At 43.4% G+C, this 23,663-nt stretch overlaps 1 protein-coding gene across 3 annotated transcripts in view; it reads right to left on the bottom strand.

The window, feature by feature from the left end:
- The window catches only part of fam184aa (family with sequence similarity 184 member Aa), a 37,102-nt gene that overhangs the window by 3,587 nt on the left and 9,852 nt on the right, over positions 1-23,663 (bottom strand). The window contains exons 2-23 of one of the 3 annotated variants that reach the window (XM_029448630.1): positions 22,527-22,604; positions 20,957-21,091; positions 20,665-20,763; positions 19,778-19,984; positions 19,205-19,378; positions 18,504-18,665; positions 17,680-17,815; positions 16,856-17,037; positions 16,579-16,764; positions 12,874-12,996; positions 12,630-12,791; positions 10,811-10,932; positions 10,335-10,485; positions 6,308-6,422; positions 5,831-5,928; positions 4,913-5,066; positions 4,443-4,570; positions 4,168-4,352; positions 3,446-3,592; positions 3,242-3,359; positions 2,549-2,653; positions 986-1,110 (exon numbers count right to left, since the gene is read on the bottom strand). In XM_029448630.1, coding sequence (XP_029304490.1) covers positions 986-1,110; positions 2,549-2,653; positions 3,242-3,359; positions 3,446-3,592; positions 4,168-4,352; positions 4,443-4,570; positions 4,913-5,066; positions 5,831-5,928; positions 6,308-6,422; positions 10,335-10,485; positions 10,811-10,932; positions 12,630-12,791; positions 12,874-12,996; positions 16,579-16,764; positions 16,856-17,037; positions 17,680-17,815; positions 18,504-18,665; positions 19,205-19,378; positions 19,778-19,984; positions 20,665-20,763; positions 20,957-21,091; positions 22,527-22,604 — 3,092 coding nt within the window. Of the gene's footprint in view, positions 1,111-2,548; positions 2,654-3,241; positions 3,360-3,445; positions 3,593-4,167; positions 4,353-4,442; positions 4,571-4,912; positions 5,067-5,830; positions 5,929-6,307; positions 6,423-10,334; positions 10,486-10,810; positions 10,933-12,629; positions 12,792-12,873; positions 12,997-16,578; positions 16,765-16,855; positions 17,038-17,679; positions 17,816-18,503; positions 18,666-19,204; positions 19,379-19,777; positions 19,985-20,664; positions 20,764-20,956; positions 21,092-22,526; positions 22,605-23,663 lie in introns of all 3 variants that reach the window. The other 2 variants (XM_029448614.1, XM_029448622.1) reach the window with 2 other exon arrangements.

Below are 23,663 nucleotides of genomic sequence, written 5' to 3'. Positions count from 1 at the left end.
AGAGAAACACGATGAGACACACACACACACACACACACACACAGGGACACAGAACCAGTGCAGAGTGAAGTCAGGGAGATCCAGTGAGAGCTTGTAATAGATGCCAAACAAGTGAAGGCTGGTGTGATGTCCACTGTGCATACACAGACACATGCACAGCTGGAGCTCGGGATCAACACATAACCAGCAAACTTTCATCCTTCACATTTCCTTCGGTTTTCCTTTTCAAAATAACACCTAAAAATGTGTTTTCTCCCTTTGAAATCAGCTTTCCCGAACAATTTGATTTGATTTCAAACTCTGTGGTTCAGCTGCAGTTTCTCAGCAGCAGACCTCCCAGTGTTTTCTAATCAGGGTTTGCAGCACGCAGCCCTTCTTCATCTCCCTTTACACTGTGTCCACTGCCTGGGAGAACAAACGTGTTATCTTAATGCTTTCACATTTGCAACTTGCACTTTTAAGTTACTGCAGTGCTTTTAAAATCACTCAGAGTTCATTGCGAGTGATCTGTAAGAGCAAAGTTTCAGGCTTTTCTAAGCCGTTGAGGATTGAGAGCATATCTCAAAGAAGATTGTGTCTGAGATTGTGCGATAGTTCAATGATACGAAAAGGGGAAAATGAGATGTTAAAGCATAATGGATCAAAAAGAGATTATATCTTCATTATATTTCTCTGTTGACCCTGAACTAATGGAGTGAGACTGCAGCGTTCTGTGAAATGAATAGACTCTCATGCAACCCCACACACACACACACACACAACAGACACAGCAGCAAAAAACTCCAGAATCATTTAAACAAATTAGATAACAGGGTGGGCAAAGTTGCTAAAAAAGCCATGTTTTGGTAACATATGTACCAAACTGTAGAAGGGAGGGCAACTAGGACGTGAGGTGAGAGAGACAGACGGTGCAGGACGCAGTTCTCTCCCTGAGGTAGTGAAGTGAACGAGGGCAGCAGTGTCAGTAACACACATTAGTTCTCACCTCCTAAAGCTTTGCAGGCCCTGATGCTGCACCAGGGCTTCCTGAGGATGAGGAGCATGAGGAAGAGCAAGGCTTGACATGGGATGATGTGGAGGATGAGGATAAGGAGGAGGAAGAGGAGGATGCTGAGGAAGAGGAGAAAGAGGAAGAGGGCTGAATAGTGGAAGGGCTTTTTCTAAGTCTGCGAGGGAGCTCTGGAGGGGAGAGTGAGGAAGCGCAGAGCGGCCGCCCGCAACCCACCTCCTGCCCTTCCTCTTCCTCGCCGACAAATCGTAGAGCTGACGGGCTTTAACTACAGACACACATAGAAAGGCGGGGATGTGGAATGTGATGCGGCGTTAGAATTGGGTTTGTATTGTAGCTCATGTGTTTAGTAAATGAAATGGTATACAAAAATCATCCCTTTTATTAAAAAGAAGAAAAGTGGACTTCCTGTTGTTCACTATTGAAGCGCTTGGTCGGAAATGGTGATACAGACTTTCAAAATAAAGGCGTTATCTCAAAGATGATGACATGTATTGATGTTTTCACTTTGCATGGATGCTCCACATGGTTACACTCTGACCTGTAACGACACACAGTTAGCTCATGAGATGCTTCTTGGTCTTAAAGTAACGCTTGGTTAATAGTGTAGGTAGTTAAGGTGGCGATCGCTGTACTGCTGCCTACCACACACACTTTCTTGATTCTACCACTGGGAGTTGCTAAAGTCATCATGTTGTAATCCTGCACATGAGAGTTTAGAAGTGTAAGTGAGGAATCCAGGGATGTGAATGTTATCTAATGCGAACCACCCACAGTGAGCTACAGCGGCGTGAGGAGGAAGACGGAGAAGAAGGAGAGGATGGATGAGATGATGCTGGAATCAAGCATCATTGTTCTCCTGGGATTTAACAGCTGCGGCAACATAAGAAGGGTGATCAGCAGCTTTGTGCACAGAGGTCATGTAACGTTTCACACACGCAGAAGGTTTTCAGGAAGAATCGGATGTTTTGGAGCCCGAGTGACTCGTGGTGCTCAAACAATGCGCTACAAGTACGGTAAGAATAAAAGATTAAATAGAAGGAAAATAGTTAAACACAGCAGAAAACACTCACTGGACCAAGCATTACAAATATTCCTCTCTTGGTGTGCAGCGGACTAATGCTTGAGTTGAAGTTGTCCTTGTCTCACTGTGTGTTTGTAGCTTTGCTGCGGATCAATTTCAATATAATACAGACAAATGCATTCAGATCATTTATTATGACAGCGACTTTTATTACCTTCAAGCGTGATCAATAACTTTTGGCAACAAAGGTGGAGAACTGTGCCAAACTGCATGTGTGTGCGTGTGTGTGTGTGTGTGTGTGTGTTGTGTTTAAGGTAAACACACCGTACAGTAGTATGCATGACATTGAGAGCGCAGTCATCTCATACATTTGGGGTTGTGTGAGGACTTTCTGGTTTCACCTGTCTGAGGTGTCGTTCAAAAAGGGGCTGATGATGTCATGAACACCCACACGCGATCCTCGACATCCTCTCACACTGACGGGGGGGGGGGCTTCTGGGTAGGAGAGCACTCACCTTGATAAGAGGGTTGATTACACCGACGTTGGCACTGGAATTAAAGACCTTGTTGAAGCCGGTGTCTCTGTTGACCAACTCCAGCTGGTAGAACTTCTTGTCGTCCTGTGAAAAAGATAAAGAGAAAAGATGTTGCTTTTGCAGCTGAGCGCAAATTTGCCCATTTCTTTGCGGCAATGTTGCGCTAACTGTATGAATATTAACAATCTTATTTGTGCAGGTTTAGGGGCCGCAAAAGCCGCAGAAATAAGACATCATCTGATAAAGAACCTGAGATGCCGCTGCTTCCTTTACCGAGCAAAGACTGTTAGGATTCTGTCAAACTACTATTTCTCAAGGTCAAGAATGAACTTATTCACGCAAATATTTAGCCATATTCTGGTGGAGATGGAGACAGTGTTCACTTAACACACAGTGGAGAGTCTTTGTATCTTTTTCAATATTGAAAAACATACAGAGTGGTGAGTGAACCATCTTTGCTGACACTGATACTGCACTGCACATTTACTGGAATTGTTTCGTCTGCTCCAGATGTTAAGATCTGCCGGCAGCAGTTGTGATGTCGGCCTGCGATATCTGTGACTGCAGCTTCAAAGTAAAGAAATCTGATTGGAAAATGCTGCAAGATGGTGTTTCTGTGGATGTTGTGATGCTTTCTTGCTTTGTTTGTATCTCGTCCCCCCCCCTACTCACCACCAGCTTCTTCACCAGAGCTTCTCTTTCGGTCACCATCTCTCTGAGCTCTGCGATAACGTGCAGGTCTTCTGGTCGGCTTTCTCTGTGTCTTAACTTGTCCTCCGTCCCCTCCAAACTGCACACGTGAACACATATAAGCAAGGAAGGAACACACGACTACGACACTGTATTAATGTATAATGTAACATTTCTGTGACTTACAGTATTTGTAGCGCATTGATCTTGTCTTTGAGGACCTCCTGGGCCTTGTTGAAGTCCGCCAGCATGATTTGTGTTTCTCTGTGATGGATTATACTCATCTCCCCCAGATCCCTCTCGTGTCTTTTTGAAAGGTCTTGTTCATGGGCCCTGCAGCAGCAGACAGACACAAACTCAATAAAGTGTATCCGCCCTGTGAATTGGATCCACTCATCAGGTGAGAAGCTTTTCTGTAATCCAGCTGACATGTAATGTGTGTTGGATGATATCACAAGTTTGCACTTTAATAATATTTAATGAAGTGCATATTTGAGGCTTTTATTCTGCATTATGGATATTTCCCACCACTGGTACAGGATGATGAGATTGACGCCTGCACATGCGATATGCAGCGGCAAACAGCTGGCACACAAAGAGCAGAGCTGGCACAGGGAGTGACTTGCATTGCTAAATGAAATGTAATCAATGGCTACTGTGCACAGAAACATCGTGGCTGCAGGAGTATTTCTACACTGTTGATGAGTTGAAGCGTGATGCTTTTAATTATAAGCTGTCAGATGGTTATTCCCATATGACATGAGTGCAGGATTACTGCAAACTGGGTCAGCTACTGCTGAGTCACAGTTTAGTTCTGCCCCCTACGATAATATGCAACACGTATATTCTGCAGAATTAAAGCAGCGTGTTTTGTGACATTGGTGTTTCGGCTTCCTGGTGAGACGTACCTTATCTGATGGTTAGCTTCACTGCGGACCCGCAGCACCTCTTTGCCCTTTATCTCCAGCTCTCTGGTCAGCGTGTCGATGGTCTCGTTCAGAGAGTGGATCTCGTGGTCCAGATCGGTGATGCGGTTGCTACGGGAACACAGCTCTGCTTGCATGTCCGAGATACGAAGTAGGAGCTCTTGTTCCTGGAAGATGATAGAAGTTAGAAGGACTAGCTTGCACACACACACGAGAAAAGAACAAAGACAATGCGAGACAAAGGAAGAAGCCGTTACCTGCTGGTGGCTGTGCTCCATGGCTTTCTCCAGATCTCGTTTGGCCGAAGAGTTTTCTTTAAAGTGGATCTGCTTTAGATGCTCTATGGATGCAGCATGGAGGTGGTTCAGCTCGGCACGGAGAGATGCTGCCAGAGCATCATGGGAAGAAACACAATGAACATATGAGAAATACGTTTGATAAAAGTCTCTCGCTTATTATTCTTGAATTCATTCCGCTGATTTAGTCCCATCATCACACACAGTTCCGCTCTTTGTTCATGGGTGGTTGTGTTTCCTTCCAGTGTTTTAAATGTCAAGATTAGTTTTTGTCATCACTACAGGAATAAGCATCAACCCAGCATGTAGAAACATAATCACCACGGTTAGAATCATCCTCGCTGAGGGTGGAGAAGCCATCGCTGTAGTTTAAAACCATGCCGTGTGGGTTTTAAACTACAGCAATTAAGTTGAAGTGTTTCATCGTTTACCCAGCTTTGCTTTCCCCTCGTCCTCCAGCTCAAACCGCAGCGTCTGCAGCTCCTGGTCCGACTGCTGTCTCAGGATGTCAAAGGTCCTCCTGTGGGCCTCCTTCAGAGCGTGGACCTCCTCCCTCTGCTCCTGCTTCAGACGCTCCTCCAGGGCCTGGCAGTGCGCCGGGAAGAGATGATATAACAAGTTGCATCAACAACAAAAAAAAGTCCATGCGGTGACACAGTGAGAACCCGGAGGACGATGTGGCATTTAATATTTAAAGGAAGGAGGAGAGAAATCATCTATGAGACCATGTTGTTGGGAAATTAAACCCAGAAGACTGTAGACTATACTAACTCTCATCACAGGTTGTGAGTGAGTAGCATGTTCACACAGTACAAATGACAGAATTAATCGTTAGTTAATCGTTAATCAAAGCGGATTAAGTCTGCATACTATTTGGCCCACAATGCATTGCATAAAAGAAAGTTTCTCACGGCGACAAAACATCACAACAAATGGTGGATTTCGGTTAGGGTTAACCTACCCTAACCCCAACACATTTCCATAAAGGTGCAATATGTGATCCATGACCTCAACCAGGAGACACATCCCGTCGTAGACACAGTGCTACGATTATTTTGTTCAATGGGGCAGTAAAAAAAATCATTAAATGTTTCTGCACGCAGCGTAATTATACGAGAGCTTCGACCATAAAGTGGACAATGAGCTATTACCACCCCGGCTCATTTTCAATATCATTTAACAGGGAAATGGGTGAAATGAAAGAAGATGAACTTAATGAATTGTTTCAAAACGCTGGAGCTTTCTCAGCTGATTAGCAATAGCCAATAGCAGGAATAGAAGGATTTGTGTGTGTGTGTGTGTGTGTGTGTGTGTGTGTGTGTGTGTGTGTGTGTGTGTGTGAATCCTACCCTGATCTGGTGCTGTCTGGCCTCCTCCATGGTGCTCAGGGCGCAGCAGTGAGCCTCCTGTAATCGATGCTCTCTCCTCTGATGTTCTCTCTGCATCTCTGCAAACACACACACACACACACACGGTGTTTTAAAAAGCAGATGTGTTACATTCTGAGACGGATGACATGACAATCAGTGGCGGGAGAGACATCGGCGAGCAGAACGTGGCGAGACATCGTTCACCTGATGGTTGGAATGTCTTGTGAAAGACGTTTTGGGGACGTTTGGTTCACACAAACCCCAATTTACATTCACATCTCTTATCCAGAGCGACTTACAGTGAACTAGTTAAAGGGACAGTCCCCCTGGAGCTTAAGAGCTGCAACGATTACGGTAGTTGATCGACAGAAAAATAATCGCCAACTATTTAGTTAGTTAATGACAGAAAATAACAAAATCTTATTGTAAGCTTTGAGGTACGATTGACTTCGTTACCTTTCAGCTGTTGGCCCAGCAGCTCCCTCTCCTGGTTAAACTGAGACTGCAGCTGCTGGAGGGCAGACTGGGACTGTGACAGCTGCAGCTCAAGGGACTGTTTCAATAGAGAGATCTGCACAGAGGAGACAGAAACAATACAGACGGAAAGATATAATAATAATAGAAGCAAACGTGGACCGGTCGTTGTAACAGAAGTTTCTGGCCTTGTGTCTGTGCCGCAGCGTCACATTTCATTTCTTCTTAAGACAAACGGCCTCAGCGGTTTAAGGAATATCTCCAGGAAATAAACAAGTCGCTCGACTTAGTGCTCACATTTAATTAGGTCAACATTGAAAACATCTTTGTGTTTCCCTCCTGCGTATGTCATTAATCCTCATATGAAAATATCTTTTCCACACATTGTTTTGACTTTAGTCTAGATGTCTTTTGACAACGAGTCACTGGTGGTGGTATCGACACGCGGGTATAAGCCAGACACTGAGAGCTGTGGTTGGAGATTTCCGACAGCCTGTCAAGACAACGAGCGACAGCGCACAGAACCAAATAACATAAAGCCAACGAGCGTAAGCCCCATCGCAGCGCACACGACTGTTTTGTTTTGAGCAGATATTGAAACTATTAGGGGCTCTGGCCCTCCACACGCCACTCTTCCTCAAGCTCCGCCATTAAATCCTCCGGTGCTGGTAGGAGTACTACTTTAGTGGCTGCAAGGTAAGATGGATTTAAAACGAGAGGATGAGGAGCAGCGCTGGGATGAAGTTTGTGGGGTTTAGAAAGACAGATGACCTGTACAGTACATCCTCCCTCACTCCTTTATGTGTTCATATGAAGAGAAACACACCCGGACCTGCAGGGAATGTGTCTAAGCCTTGTCTTAATTAAACAAAATATACAAAAGAAATTAGGAAAGTGTCTGTAATCTAAACCAGTTTCAAAATAAAAGCCTTTCTCCGTGTGCTCGAGGCCGTTTGAGAATCTGCTGTTTCGGGTAACAATGCGTCTACGATTGATTTTAAAAGAGCTCGTCCATCATACGCTACAAGAGACTTTCTGTGGTCACTTTGACAGCTGTTAGTGTCCATCATGGATCGTGTGTGAGCAGTAACAGAGATGCTTGACGCCTAAAATGTGAGGTGACGTGAGTCATCAGAGGGGAGCGAGAGTCTCCGCCTGCACGGTCCCGTCGCTGAGTGGTGCTGCTGGAGATCAGTGGAGCTGAAAGTAGGTCAATACAGTGCAGATTACTAAAGCTTTACCTGTGTCCATTTGTCTTTGTCTTCATCTTTAGGGATTTGTTATATTCGTACAAAATGTGTGTATGCACGGGGTATATGCATCCAGCATGATGGGAGCATTACTATGCTTAGGTCTTCAGATGAGGAATATTTGTATTATTGGTTGAGTTGGTTATTTTCTTGATTAATTAATTTATTGTTACATAAAATGTTAGAACGTTTAAAAAAAGTCGACCTTTGGATCTTGTCTTTGCTTGTTTTGCTCAACCAGCAGTCAGAAGACATTCAATTTACAAAGTAAAGTACAAATCCAGAGAATTTGTAGCGGGTTAATGATTATCCAATTATTATTTAATTGTTACTAATATTCTTATTTATGATTACTTACTTATTTGTATTTGTATTTGCATCCTATATTGTTTATGTGGATATTTATTACTTGATGTATTATTTGCTATTTACTGTCGTCAGAGTTGGAGATTAATAAAGTTTTACACAAAATACTTTTACAGCGATAGATTGACACTTTAGAAAACACTTCGTTATTTATTTTTTTGCAGAGAGCTGGATGAAAATGATTTGTGTACGCACACACACACACACACACACACACACACAATTGTTTTTTAAAATTATTATCTATATTGCTCACATACTCATATACACACAACTCAGAGGGCTGTGATGTCATGTAGCGAGAATAAAAACAAAAAGAGGCACAATACACCAAAGCCCTTTGATGAGCTGAAACACACACACACACACACACACACACACACACACACACACACACACACACACAGACACACACACACACACACACAGACACACACACACACAGACACACACACACACACACACACACAGACACACACAGACACACACACACACACACACACAGACACACACACACACACACAGACAAGCACACACACACACACACACACACACACACAAGCTCATTAGGTATTTGGTCTGTGACATTGTTTGATGTTTATTTTCAGCCACTCTGCATGATCGGTCTGAAATGTAATGTTTTCTACTGTGATTCACATTTATACAGTTAATAAAACTAAAGTAGCAGATTCATATACCTCCCATTTTGTTATGAAAAATAATAACATCCCCTCATCCAGCTGGTGAATTATGAGTTTTTCTTTTTTTGCAAGTGATAGTAAAAATATGATTTTAGGGTCATTTTGGTGCATTTCTTTGAGAAAATGATTAATAAAAACAAAACAAAAACAGCAACATTTTTGGTTTCCAACACCACGGCTGGATCTGTGGTCCAACACACACACACGTGTTGTGGCGTTCGGGGGCCGTCCGAATACTTGCTAAGCTGGCTCTGTGTTTGTTTTTCTGAGGGCATCGGCGTCTCGGCAAAATCAGGACGAGCCTCTTTCAGGTTTCAGTTGCGACTCAGCTGAGCTCTGAATTACCCAGAGGCAGCATGCTCAGCACGGATGGGTGCATGAGTATAAGTAGACAAGCGTCTGAGCTTTAAACCCAGCCTCCAATGGCTCTAACTCTGACCTGAGTGGCTCTAACAGCTCTGCCTCGGCTACTTCCCACTTTTATTCCTGTTAGAAAAATCCTCTTCAGATCTCCTTCTTCAGTGTGTGTGTATAAAGTGCCTGTATGTGTAGGTACAGCATACATATGTGAATGAGGAGATATATGGGCTTTGGGGAAAAACTAATTAAAATACAGAAGCTGTTTTTTCTTTTTTTTTTCATTCTGGATCCCTCGGGGCGAAGAACAGAGAAATTGGACAAAAATAGCAAAGGTAGAGAAGTTAAATCCTTTTGTCTTTTCAGGCCGATTCATTGTTGTTGGGGTAATTGTGGGAATTGTAAAGCAGGTGAAGTGGTTGTTTATTTCATCACATTCACAGACACAGTCAGAGGCAGCAAAGCCTGTGAGAGTGTGTGTGAGATGGAGTTATATCTCTCCTCGGACAGACACATTTTGTGCTCCAGGCCTTAACATCTAGTGGAGCTGTCAATCAAAGTGATTCCCAAATTGGGAGGAGCGGTTGTGGGCGTCTGGAGCGAATTTAAATGTAAATGTTTCTGCTTCAGAATATATATGTAAGGCTTTTCCCTAGAAAAGACCGACATTCTGAAGAAAAGCCTAAATAATAACCCCGATAGTCACTGCAGTCAGAGATTATGTGTTTGGCTTCTAAAACCAGATACTGTTTGTGCACCTGCCCAGTGCCAGGTGTGTGTGATGCCAATAATTTAGCACACACAGCAAGCTGTGCTGGTCACTGCATGACGTGCATGTGCTCCATGTGCTGTGGCATTTGGAGCCATACAGAAGAAATGTGTCGAGTACAGAATTAAAAAAACAAAGTGCCTCAAACCTGCTTTTAATGTCCAGCAGGGGGCGACTGCACTGCTTTCAAAAAGAAGTCTGATGTATAGAAGTCTATGAGAAAATGACCCGACTACCAACTTGATTTAATACCTCAGTAAATGTTTTCCTGATGAGTTTATGATCTCAATCTCTAGTTTCAAGTCTTCTTCAACACAGCATGATGTTCATTTTGTAAAATATGGTGCCATTTAGGGTCAAATAGACAATAAAGCAGAATAATGTGGTTTTAAAGTTATAGGATCCTATTTATCCAGGATCTACAGGAATTCAGAGGCAGAAATGTCTTGACATAACTTAATATAATTAGCTTTGATAACAGTGACAACAACTTTATCTGTGTACGAACACAATATGGTTCCCACCCTAAGGTTCAAGGTATGCTAAACCGTGTATGTGTGTTTTACCTGTTCCAGCAGGTCTTCCACCTTCCTCTGCCAGCCCTCTCTTGACGCCATCATCTCCAGTTCTTTCTGTTGGGAGATCTGAGTCTGCGCCGCCTGCTTGTCTGCTTCATACTCCTCCGTCAACTCCTCCTTCAACAATCGCACCTCCTCCCTGCAGAGAGAGGGGCGGAGTCGTTTTATTGCATTAATTTCTGTTCTAATCCTGCTAAAGGATATCTGTAATGACTGTATGCCTTCGTAAACTTGCTTGCGTTTGTGTTACATTTTCAATCATTTCTTATTATTATCCATGTGCGCTCGAGGAAAACAAGTTGACTTGTTGCGCTAATAACAAGCGTGAGAGTGAAGCAGAGGGGGCGAGAGATGACAGAGATGAATGAGAAAGTAAATGGGATGAGCAAAACACGAGAAAGTGAGAGTGACAGGCTGACAGCGAGTGTAACACACACGAGGACAGCTTTCGCTTTTTCTCTCACCGCAGTGCATCTCTCCATTTCTGGTCCAAGTCATCTGCCATCTTGTCCATCTTCTGCTTCTCTTCTGTTCTGATGGACATCACTCTGGCATCATGCTGCTGCCTCTGGGTCTCGATCTCCTCCTTCAAACACAAACAGGATGAACAGATTTCAGACTTTATACTCTGCTCGAAGAGCTTTTGAGCCACCCAAGCAGACGTTTTGTCATCCTGCCTTCGTTTCCATCAGAACTGCTCGTCTTTCTTCCATTTAAGTTGGAATAAAGGCCTTTTAGACTAACATGGTTGATTCTATATAACCTCTGGTGCAGTGAAGTGTTGGTTACGTTACTAAGTGTTTGACAGAGAGCTGAATCTTTAACAATAACAATGTGAGGCGACTAAAAGTAGGAAAATCTTCTCAAATTGCTCTGTCTGACCACATGCAGCATTTCAATAGCTGAACATTGGCTGACTCATAATGCCCACCTCCACATCTATTTATAACGCCGCGACTGCCGGGCGTTTATAATGCGCTGGTTCCGACGCAGAAAGTAACTTCACCAGGTCAGCCCTTTGCTGCTGCTGAAGAGGCTCCGGGGTTTATCTGCTGATGAGTTCCTTAAAAGACCTAAAAGTCTGTTGAGTTTTTAAATCCAGACTCGAATGTTTAGGAGATGATGTTCAAGCAGGCATTTTACATTTCAATGAAGCTGAATATGTTCTCTGGGATATTGGTCACTGTGAATAAATGGTGTTCTGGTGTTCTGGTTCATTCATTTGGATTATTTTGTTATTTTTAACAACCGTCGGTGCTGGGTTGTTTCATTTTCCGGCCCACAATAGACACCACAGGAGTGTTTGGGTTCTCTCCCCTGTCCTGTTCTAAAAAGCAGTAAGCTCCTCCCTGCTCAACTAGAGCTGGTCTGACTGTGAAGCAGGACTCGTGTCTGTCCTGCAGTGAGCTCAGTGAGAACACGAGATACCATCCTGTGTTACAAATCCTCTCTTTTTATAGAAGCTCTGGTGGGAAAGCAAGAAGCACACTCGTGTAATTATCGCTGCTCATTCAGTCTCTCTGTCCGCCGTCTCTTTCATTACGCCTCTTTCTGTCTTTTATTGGCCATTTTCAATTCACTGATTTTATGTGCACGTTTCCACCAGCTGTGACTTTTTCACTCCTTCATATTTTACCTTCATCTTTGTGCCGTTACGTTCAATTCATTTATCAGTTCTTTTGTGGAATGATTCAATTTCCCCAACAATTATCCAGTTGCTAATAATATTAATAAAAAAACAACCCTTTCCCCGTCTCTCTCTAACACACACACACACACACACACACACTCTTCCCGTCTCTCTCGCCTCGTACCAGAAGGGCTCTTTTCAAACACACTCAACTCCAAATAGCCTCATCATCATTATCTCACAGCTGGCCTTCAGTGCTGCACTTATTTCTCAGTTAAATCGTATTTCCTGCTCACAGAATGTCCTTCCTCCGTCCCATCTCTCCATCCTTCCTTCCTTTCTTTCTCGCTCCCTCTTTCTCTGAAACTTTAGAGGAACGAGTCATACTTTGATTTTCTGACTGACTTAAGATTACCGACAAGAGCTCTACTTATATGTACTACTAATTATAGGTGGAGTTCAGCTGGCACGCTTCCAATTAATTCAATCCGGTTAATTGTTAGCGCTAACCGAGACTTTCAGCTGAACATGCAAACATACAATTCAACCTATATGGAGAATAAATAATAACTAAAGAATGAATGCTTCCCTCGGGGTAATGAGACGTAACGTAGCAGGAGTTGAAGCTGTTCTCTAAATCCTGAGATCCTCACCTGGAGGTCAGTTAGCAGGTTGCTGGTCTCTCGGACGCGGCCTCGAGTAGCGTCCAGTTCTATCCTGAGCTTCTCCTGAGTTTCCCTCAGACAGCTGATCTGTGTCTGAGATGAACACAAGTTCTGCTCGCCCTCCCTCACCAGCTCCTGGAGGTGGGACACCTGCAGAGATCAACACGGGGGTTATTACCTCGTCGTCGTCAGAGGATCGCTCACCTTTTAGGACTCTAAGTCGACTTCGCACCTCCTGATTGGCCATGTTGAGTTTGGCTGAGAGCTCCTCTTTCAGGTTGTCGAGTTGCTGCTGGAGGCGGTCTCGCTGCTCCTCTAACGACAGACGCTTAATCTCAAACTCCTGACACATTTTCTGGAGAGGAGAAGGAAAAGATTGGTGAGAAGAAGAAGAAGAAGAAAGACAATAAGAAACTCCACATGTGTTCCACAAAACGTATTCAAATACCATCACTGACACAAACTACAAATGTAATATTTGAATATGATCAGCGTGTGTGTTTACTCTGAAGGTCTCGCAGCGACTTTCTGCAGTTTTCCTACCCAGAAAGTATAATCTCTAAAAAAAAAAGGAGGGGAGTTAAGAAGTACTGTAAATCCCATTTGTGCCGTAATATGGAGTTGTGGCAGTTGTTGAGTGTGAAGCATGGCTACTGACTGAAGGAGGGACATGCGAGTTGTCATTTTAAACTTAAAAGGCCATCTCATATAACCAACCGGTTTCTATAATCCTTCAAACCACAGCACCAAATCCTTTCTGGGCCGCTCTGAAGTTCTCTTATGAAATGCTCTTTTTCTCTCTATTTATTCCTAGCACTGACATCTATAGAGGATGTTTTAGGAAACACAAAACAGTATACACACATACACGTAGCTGGATACACAGCACCAGTGTCTTTAGAGACAGACTTCTGCAGGTCAAATTGAGTTTCCCTTTATATGTCAAACATTAGCTAGTAATGCTAATTTAGTGCATTTCTAACCCCACATGAACAACTCTGATTATAATGCAGATATAATAGATGCTAAATATGATGCTTTATACAGTGAGGCTATGATAATGTGCCGCACTGTTCATACTGCAGGAGCTGTAATGTGTGTGGTTGTATTTACAGACAATGATACACATCAATGAGAAGGACTGGATTTGACAATACTGCATTTACAGGATGTCATTTTATTTGTTTTTTTTAATTAAAGGAGCCATAAAGTGACAATCCAATCTGGTTATTTTATCTAAATACAGTTTCTTGATTATATTTTGCAAACATTTGGTGGCTGAAGCCTCTCAAATGTAACAATATGCAGCTTTTCCTTCTTTACATTGTAGTGAATTGAACATATTTTCGGATGTTTTATAGACCAAACGGGGAAATCACACCATCACGAAATGAATCGTTAATTGCAGTTTCAACCTGCTGCTGCTCAATAATACAACACGACAGTTTAAGACTATAATTAATTGATTCATTTACATGCACAGAAGAAGGCAGATTTAGAGATGTGACTGCAGCCGTCTCATCTGGCCTTAAGTCGACTCTGGTGAATGATAAATGAATACAGCAGAAGCAATTTGTAAAATGGTATTGCCTCGGTTTGAAAAGTCGTTAATATCCTGCTGACAGACAAAAAAGTTCAAAGTAAAAAAAGATGAAGAAAAGGAACATTTCTATAGTTTCTATACACTCTTCACACGTGTGTGCACGTCTTCGTCTCACCCTCTCTGTCTGCCCGCGTCCTCTGTAATGTGGCTTTAAATAAAAACATTAATCTAAAGCCGCTCTGCCTTACATAATATTTCCTTTTTCCTCATTTCTCTCTTAACCCTCTCTCCATTGCTCTTTTCTTTCAGGGAATCTATAAAACGCACACCCACTACTGCACAACTCACGCTCTCACTGGACTGGGAGGCAGGATTTAATGTCAATGAAAATCAACCAATTAGCAGTCGGCTTCAAACAGCATTGGAAGCATGAGCTCGAGAGGAGAGGAACGTTATGAAAGAGGAGCGATATTGGAGGAGACAGAGGGAGAACACTGAGTCCAAAATTATTTTAAATGAAAGAAAGTTAGTGTAATCATTTCAGAGGTAGAAAATAAGCCGTAATGTTAAAGGATTGCTATTTTAATGTTGTACGGTTTGGTAGTGATGTATCATGCCGCCTCCGTGCCTCTGAGCTGCTGCACTTTCACTGGATGTCAACAAGCTCCCGTTTGAATGGGATTCTAAATGTTCTCTGAATGCAGGTGGAGCCATGTGAGCGTGAGCAAATTTGGGGTAATGTGCTGTAAGGGCTGCAGGCAGGAGAGAAACAAGCGCTCCTCTTCTACCATCCCGGGAGAACATAATATTACCAGCGCTGACCAATCGGATAAAGTCAAGAACTCCTTTAGTGCCATCGTCATCCTGCATCATCATCCCGACACGGGCCCACGTGGGGAAATCTTAATTCCTGTGACTAACAGCGGGTCATGCGGCACTTAACTGGCCAATTTCTTCTTCTTCTCTGGTGTCACAAAGGGCTCACAGAGAAATAAACGATTAGAGTATCAATAGTCAGACTGCAGCTGGACTTTATGTGTCATAAATAATGACAAAGATGTAAAAACAGGATGAGAAAGAGGCGTCTTGTATCGCAATATTACAGGGAAGTGTTAACATAGCTACTAAATGTTCTTACATAAATACAATACACATCCTTTGATCAGCAGATTTAATGGTCGTTTTGCTTTGACGACTCGCTGTGGTCGGTCCATTTTGATTGACTCTGGACACGTCGCTCTCAGACCGCCAGAAGCAAACAGGTGAGGTGTGAACGCAGCTTGGATTTTATTACAGTGTATTGAATTAAGCTCCACTCGGACTGGATTTCACACCTTCTTGAACATCAAATTCGTCATAGTTTGCGACAGGGATCGATTACTGGTCGCACTTCCCGGAGGCAGGTGACGCGTGAAACGATGACGCAACTGCAGGAGACAAACGTTCAGCTCCGACGGTCACAGCTCGATGAGAGTGAGCGGCTTCAAAACAAATAGGCTGGCAAGAAACAGTGGCGTCCTCCTCGATTGCATACGACTGTTTGTTGTCGGTAAGGCAATGATGCTGCGGTTAATGAATCAGGGTGAATTGATTTAACCGGTGTAATTTGATCTGCTGTGGTTGGTTGGCAAGAAGGTCATTTGTGGAGAGATTGTAGAGGAGAGACGAGGAAAAAAGGAAAAGTGGAGTGAAAAAGAAGAAACAGACGTGACAGGATGAAAGCCGCAGAGGGAAACACAGGCAGAGAGTGATTTTGTTTTCCCGTCTTAGTCTTAATGTTGACCTAATTAAATGTGTGCATTCAGTTGAGGGAGCTGCTCATTTCTCAGGGAGACATATTCCTTAAACGACTGAGGACATTTGCTACGCGGAGGACATTTAATTGCTGACGGTGCGGCGCTGAAAACAAAACCCTCAACACTCAAAGAGCTGCATGTAATTACTGTTTTTATATGAAAATTAAACTTCAACTGTGGGTTTTTTCAATGTTTAACCACCATAAGGTTCCTCTACTTTCATAAAAGGAAAAACAAATCTGTGAAACTGTTTTCCTCAATCCATGTGTCCACATATCTTACAATAGTCCAACCACAAGAGAACAACTCGCTGAGCTTTGTTGCAGTGACATTGACAGCAGGTTTGACGGCAGTGTGTAAATATGAGATTGAGCCATATGGTGACGGAGAGACACACAGCCGTCACAGTGTTTCTTTCAGAATACACTGTGTCACTTCTGCAGCGAAGCAATCTGTAGACTTATATATGTATAAACCATCTCAAAGCAGTAGTGATGAATACATGGTTTGATGATTTGAATCTATTTTCATGGATGATAAAAGTGGAAAAACTCAAATGTTCAGAATAAACACAGTTAAATCCTAAAATGTGACGTACCGCCATGAGGAGTTCCTTCTCCTCCTCTTTCTCCTGCTGAGCCTCCTCCCTCAAGGCCTGGTGTTTCTCCTCCAACTCCTCCAGCGCTCTGACCTGCGCGTCCTTGAAGCGATGCATCTCCTCCTCATAGTGTCCTCGCAGCCGGCAGAGCTCCTTCTCGTAACCCTGGTGCTCCTCGCGCAGAGTCTGAGGAGAAGCGAAGGAGGACAACAACAATAAGCTTCACATGATTAATGACCGTCGACCTGCCCTGGGATTAAGAAGGGGTGAGTCGTACCTGTTCTAGTCTCAGCACTTGTTGTTTGTGCTGTTCGTTAGAGTTCTGGCTCTGGTTCAGCACAGCCTCCCGCTCCTCCTCCAGCCGGCCGATCTTCTCCTTCAGCCGGCTCTGCTCAAGGTCCAGGTTCCTGATGGTCGCCTCGTGGGACATCTGTGTGGCCTGCAGGGAGCCGATCTGACCTGGGAACAGTCAAATCAAACCCCCCCCCGAGTGTGTCAAAGAAGCACCAGTGTCAGCAAATCAGAACACACTGGATCCAATCTCAACCACAGGCAACCTTTGAATTTGATATGAGCGTTTGGATTTATTACTGCTGAGGCAACAGTTTCAGGAACATATGCTGCAACTGGAGTCGTTGAACCGACAGAAGTATCAGCTATTCAAAAGATCCCACGAGAACAACAGGCTGCTCGTGAAGGGGAAGGGGGAGTAGAGCAGTTTCTTTGACTGAAACTGAGTGGGCAGAAAGACAGAAGATGTTCCAAGAAAGAGAAAGTAGTTACGAGAGAGTCTACATGACAAAATGTTCCTATAATGGATTATAAAAGTTTTAATCCAGAGCTATCAAATGGAATCAAATTTATTTCCAAACAAATCAGTTTCCATGAGGCTTATTTTGACTCTTATTCTGATAACGTTTGTCAGCAGTTCTTAAAATCTTCAGGATGTGAAGGGCAATGTGTCTACAGTCGGGGATAACACTACAGTACGTCTTCCTTCGATATAACAGCACCATGTGTGGTTCTATAAATCTAACTGTGTTTGTGCACAGCCGTGTATACTGTAGTATAGAATGACAAAAAGGTAGAAGAACATCTTACTGGCTTTATGGAGGATTTCAGTCGCCTGCTGCTGAACTCGTTCCCTGCTGCCCTCCAGTTCGTACTCGGTGTCCTTCAGCTGCATCACCCAGATCTCTCCGTCCTGGATGGCCTCTTCTAGCTGCTTGTGCAGGTTCTGCAGCACACACAGTTTAAGTACTTGCAATTACACCCACAGCAATACAACGTTCAGTATTTTAAAACCCTGTCATCATATCACAGAAACCTATCTAGCTATTCAGACTCTGCAGATTTGCCGGCAGGACCATCAGTGCACAGCACATTAGAGTTCCCACCACACTGAGCTTCTTGAAAAGCCATCTTCGCCCTGAGGCTTTTACTTTTGTCTTTGTTTTCTGCAAAGGTTTTTCATCCAATTTAGCCGACTTTCCAGCCCACAAAAAAGACTCGTGCTGTTTGTGCTTTGTTGGGAATACTGTAAATAAAAGATGCAATGGGTTTGAGCAGCCGTCAGCATGACTCAGCACTATCTTTTCTAGGGGTGAAAAAAAATCGATTCTCGATTCCAGTGTAAAGTGTAAGATTACGTTTTTTGTTATATATTATACCATACACACTGTAACTGATTGCAATAATGAAAACACACAAAGACAAAAGGAAACATTTATTAATGCTAAACGTGCACAAATAATCACTTTTTACTTTAGTAATTCTCAGTGACTTCAAGAATAACAAGTTCAAGTTATACAAGAAAATTAACTGTTGCCTGATACATACATGAAATTGGTGAACACCCCTACTACTTTCATGTGGTTATGAACAAATCAGTGAAGAGCATCATGATCCTCAGCCCACACACACACCTTGATCGTTCCCTCTGCGTTGGCCAGCGACGTCTGCAGTCTGTTGGTCCTGTCTCGGTTCTCTCTGGCCTCCTCCTGTGCTTTCTGAAGCTCACTCCTCAGCTTGGACAGCGAGCGCTGCAGCGCTGCTTCCTGAGCCTGGAACTCCTTACGAAGCTCAACCTTCAAGCAAAGAATTACATCATTAACTCTGAGACATGAACACATCCCCAGCACCAGGCAGGTGGCTCTGATAAATCCACCGGATGCTACCTGTCCTGCACCTATAAGCAGACAGTAAGTGAGCATAGTGGAGCGTTCAGCAGCTGAAGATATACAGAGAGCAAGAGCTTTCCCTCAGCAGTTGGTAGGACCAAAACAGAGCTTAAAGGAGACAAACACGACCTCAGAGGATAATGTGCCTCTGTTACTGCTGAATGTGAAGAAAGGGGACTGCACCTTTGCCATAAAGTGCTCGATAATGAAGTGATGTTGTGTTTCCAGCTTGTTCTGCTGCCTTCCTTAATGCAGGACTTTAGTTTGTGTAACGCAGAACTGGAACATTGAAGATCACAAATGAAGATCAAGATCAGATTCAGACTAGTAGACTCCTCTAAAAATGTATTTAACAGAGGCAGTTTAGTATTTAAGAAAAGCTATGAGGCGTATTTTCTTGTTGTGTGTGTGTGTGTGTGTGTGTGTGTGTGTGTGTGTTGTTTTACCTCGGTCCTCTTCCAGGCCAGCAGGTTCTCAGTTGTGAGCTGGTGCGTTCTCCTCATGGCCTCCAGCTCCCTCTCGTAATACTCCTGAGCCTTGCCCAGCTTGGCCTCGAACTCCTCCACCAGACGCACCTTATCCTTCGTTATCTCCTCCACCCTCTCCATCAACGCCTCCACCTACACACAGAGAGAGAGAGAGAGAGAGAGACGGATATATGAAGAGCAGCTCTTTGTTTTTTACTCAACTCAATGCTTTCAGAAATCTTTGGAACGAAACCACCGTTATTTCTTCTATTTTTTTAAAAGGTCACTCTTTGGAAAAATGTGAATAAATCAAGGGGATGACATGCAACAAAAGGTCCATGGCCAGATTATAACCACTGCAGGTTTATATTACACTCATAAAACAACTACACCAACAAAACAACCCTATGTTTTCAATGTTTAATACCAAAAACACTTAATAAGCCTCCAAAACAGCAATTACCCCGACAAGAAACTTGCTGCATGAAGTCAAGATATCATGCTTCAATCCCACAAACAGCTCTCTTCCTTCCTCTCTCACTCTTAGCCCACCTCTTGTCTGTGGAGCTCGGCCAGTTTCTCCTGGTCTTCGGTGGAGGTGGCGCTCTGGTTCTGCTGGTTGTTGAGGAGTTCCTCCACCTCCTGCCGGTGGGTGGACCTCAGCTCCTCCATCGCGCGCCGTTTGTCCGCCTCAAACTGGGCCTGAGCCTGGCTGAACGCTCGCAGCTTCTCCTCGAAATCCCGACGCATCTCCTCCACCTATTGAAACCACGGAACATATTCTATTCCGTTTGAATTGTTGATGTGTTTCTGCCAACTCAACCTGTGCCAAGCTCAAAATGCTCACAGCGTCTCTTGGAAATCCATCTGTAATAATTGGAAAAGTGTCAAATATTTGATTCTAAAACCGTACGCTGTCAGTAAACGTATTTGTTTTTTCTCTCAGTGCCAAAACAAATGTTTCTCGAACGCGTTCAAGCGACAGCGACAGAGAGACTTGTCCGTGTTTGCCGTTACACCAACGGCTCGTCAGACATGAGGTGGAAAAGATATACTAAAATGTAACATGGGATGTCGTGTGATGGCAGCAGACTCGTTCGGGGTGGGGAAGCTGCACAGTGTGACGGCAGCGGCAGAGAGGAAGACGAGGGACAACACCGACGCCAACGTAGATGACCTGATGATGAACTGAACTCAGCCACCAGCTCATCACCTCCAAAGACACTTCAGGAGTTCACTCATGCACCACGGCCATCAGACTCTGCAAAAGCAGGCGCAGATGAGATTGTGTGATGGTATGAAACATGACATGCTTATTGATTATGATATGAAAACCAGGAATATACCAAGAAAAGTATATAAAAGGTGTGTTGCATTAAACCTTTATGTGCGTTTAATCCTCCTCTAATGGGGATGCATCTGCTTGAGTACAGCCTTACCTCTCTGCTCATAGAAACCACTCTCTGCGTGTGCTGGGCCTCAGTGCAGAGCTGTGAATCCTCCATCCTCTGTCTGTACATCTCAAACTCTGCCAAAGCCTGACAGAGACAAAACATCACAACAGCTGCATTACATTATTTTATATTACATTGTTGCAAAGCATCACACAAATGTACTGCAATGTCATGCAATATCTGATTTATTATACATACAACACAACAACAAACAGAAACAAACACTAAACACAACCAAACTAGATGAAGCCCTCGAGGTGGCCAGCAGCAGAATGACCTGTCTCTTCATGTGTTCGTGGAGGTCGACAGATTCTTCCAGACTGGCCAGCCGCCGCCTCAGGTCCGCCTCGTCCACCATCTTACTCTTGTACTGCATGATCTTGTCTCTGGTTTCGGTCACTATGTGTTGGACCTGATCAGGGGGAGGGGGGGGGGGGGGGGGGGGGATGTAACTCAAGACTTCAAGTCACAGTTTGTTCCAATAAATGACTGAATGTTCACAGTTTGACAGTCTAATGTGAACAAACTCACAATATTGCATTGAACTGTTTGTAGGAGATTATCCACAAACCCACATGAAGAGTGGGTGGACAAATGTAGAAGTAAATAAAACTAGGAGGCAGCAAAACAACAGCTGTTTAAAAATGTTTCTTGGCAGATGAGGAAAAAGTCCCACTTTGAAAATGTAACACTTGAAAGCAACACTTTTAACTCACAACTTAGACCACGGCACACTCTCTCCGAAAGCATTACGAATGAAATGAACAACATTTAAACCAGTTTCATATCAGATGAAGTCCTTAAACAAACTCTTCTTGTGAAAACCACCTCTTTAGTGCAGCAGCTGCAGCCAGTGGTGGCTCGAGATGCAGCGACATGACAGAATTACACTTACTGCAGATGGAGCACATACATACACGTGGAAAAATGAAATTAAAAACCTGAATGAATGATTGATGAAGCATAATGAATGCAGATGCTTCTAAATTGGAGCACGGAGTATGGAAATTATGCAAATCATATCATGTTGCCTTCACAGTCACTATGGGATGGTATAAAAATGTCATGTTTCACTATTATAACGGCCAAAATCATTTGCAATTCACATTATTATCACAATTATGAGCTTTTTCACGATAATGAAAATTCACCACGATCAACTTATTGATCCTACATGGTCCCATCCCTGACAGTCACCAGATCTCAACTCAACTACAGGAGATTTTGGAGCAATATGTTCAACACCATCATCATCATCAAAACATCAAATGAGGGAATATCTTGCAGATGATGGTGCTCAAACGTCCAGTAATGGATCCCTGGAGATTATATCTCAAACAGCTCTGGAGCTGTTTCTGAAGGCTTGTGGTGGAAAAAACACAAAACACACTTTATGTAGATTTCTTTCTTTCATTTAGAAAAGAAGAAGAAGATGCTGAGATACATTAATCAATGTACCCTAATGGCAGCGCTGCCTTCATTCAAATGACACTGTATTCTTTCTATGCGATCTAAAATGAAACAGACAAGCAGCTTGTGCAGTTTTGCAGACGTCTATGTTGGCGCACCGTCGCCCAAAATATGACAAAAACAAGGTGAATAATACGCAGCGCAAGCATTGACCGCCTCCCTGCAGACAGCTGTAGTACGGTCGGTCTTGACAACAAAATTGCAGTGTGACAGGATTGCCTCCTGCCGCTCTACTCCCACCGCAGAACTCTGCCACTCACTAAAATACTAAACCGGCGAGGATAAATCCTCACGCAGGAGAATGTCACCTCACCAAATGTCTTCAATGAAACTAATAAAATAACAGTGTGTGTGTGTGTGTGTGTGTGTGTTCATACCTCGTCCTCGTGGGCATCTTTCAGAGACTCGATTTCTTCCTCGTGCTCGTCGTTCTTGGTGTTGAGAGCATAAATGACCTGGAGACAGGACGATAATAAGCGACAGAATGAGGATGGAAACTTAAAGCTGAAGTTCCAACATCAGATCAATAGTTCTACGGTGCACGCTCAGCTGTGTATTCAGAGTGCAACACAATCAATAGCAATGACATCAGGAAGGGGGAGAAATAGGTTTTGCATGCTGACTAAAGACAGTTCTGAAGAGTTTTGTGTCTAAATGTATCGTTTCCTAACCTAAACCTAACAAACCGAACCAGGATTACACCACACGCAGAGCCGAATGAGCCGAGACATCATCTCACACACACACACACACACAACAAGTCCCAACAAAGAAGAACAAACATGTGAAATCACAGCTCTGACGAAGGTCTTTGTGGCTTCGATAACAAAGTTGTAGTAAATGAGATAAGTGTGCTGACGATTTGATATTAAATGTCTCTGTGAACACAGATATAAACTAAAATCCCATATGGTCACTTGAAAGTCTGCTGACTGCGGCGCTCTCCACCAACAAGCCTAAGTGAATAACATCTTGTCAGTCATGCTTGCACTCTCTCTCCCAGATATATAAGTAGGTTTTATATGTGCTGCAGGTAAATGATATGCAGGAGCTTAATATATAAAAAAAAAAAGCTTAAGCTTCAGCAAATTGAAGCCCCCGGTGAGCAGCTAATATTCAGTCATGGTCAGCAGAATTACAGCCCCGCTGGCAACAGAACTGGAAGCTCTATATTTTGTTCCCCTTAAAAGGTGAGCGGGAAAGTTACAAACATGTGAAGTAATGGACGCACACATGGGAATTATCCTCCATGAGGACACAAGCATGTTATTATTACTTCCTGACATTTAAACACCACTTGTAATTAATCACAGCTGGGAATGTTTCTACTTCATTGAAAGCTCCACTGTACTTAAACTTGGCAGGAAATACTAAAACCGCTGCTGTAATGGCCAACTTAAAGATTGTCCTCAAAGGCAACTTGGTGTCTTTCATTCTGGACATTTCAGGCTTAGACAAGCAGCCTCTTTGGGTAAACCACCTTATTCTTATAACGTTCAAGTATATGAATGTGT

This window comes from Cottoperca gobio, chromosome 2 (assembly GCF_900634415.1).
Source record: "Cottoperca gobio chromosome 2, fCotGob3.1, whole genome shotgun sequence".
Lineage (NCBI taxonomy): Eukaryota > Metazoa > Chordata > Actinopteri > Perciformes > Bovichtidae > Cottoperca > Cottoperca gobio.
Note: the sequence above shows the minus strand (reverse complement) of the source record. Positions and strands in the feature narration are given on the sequence as shown.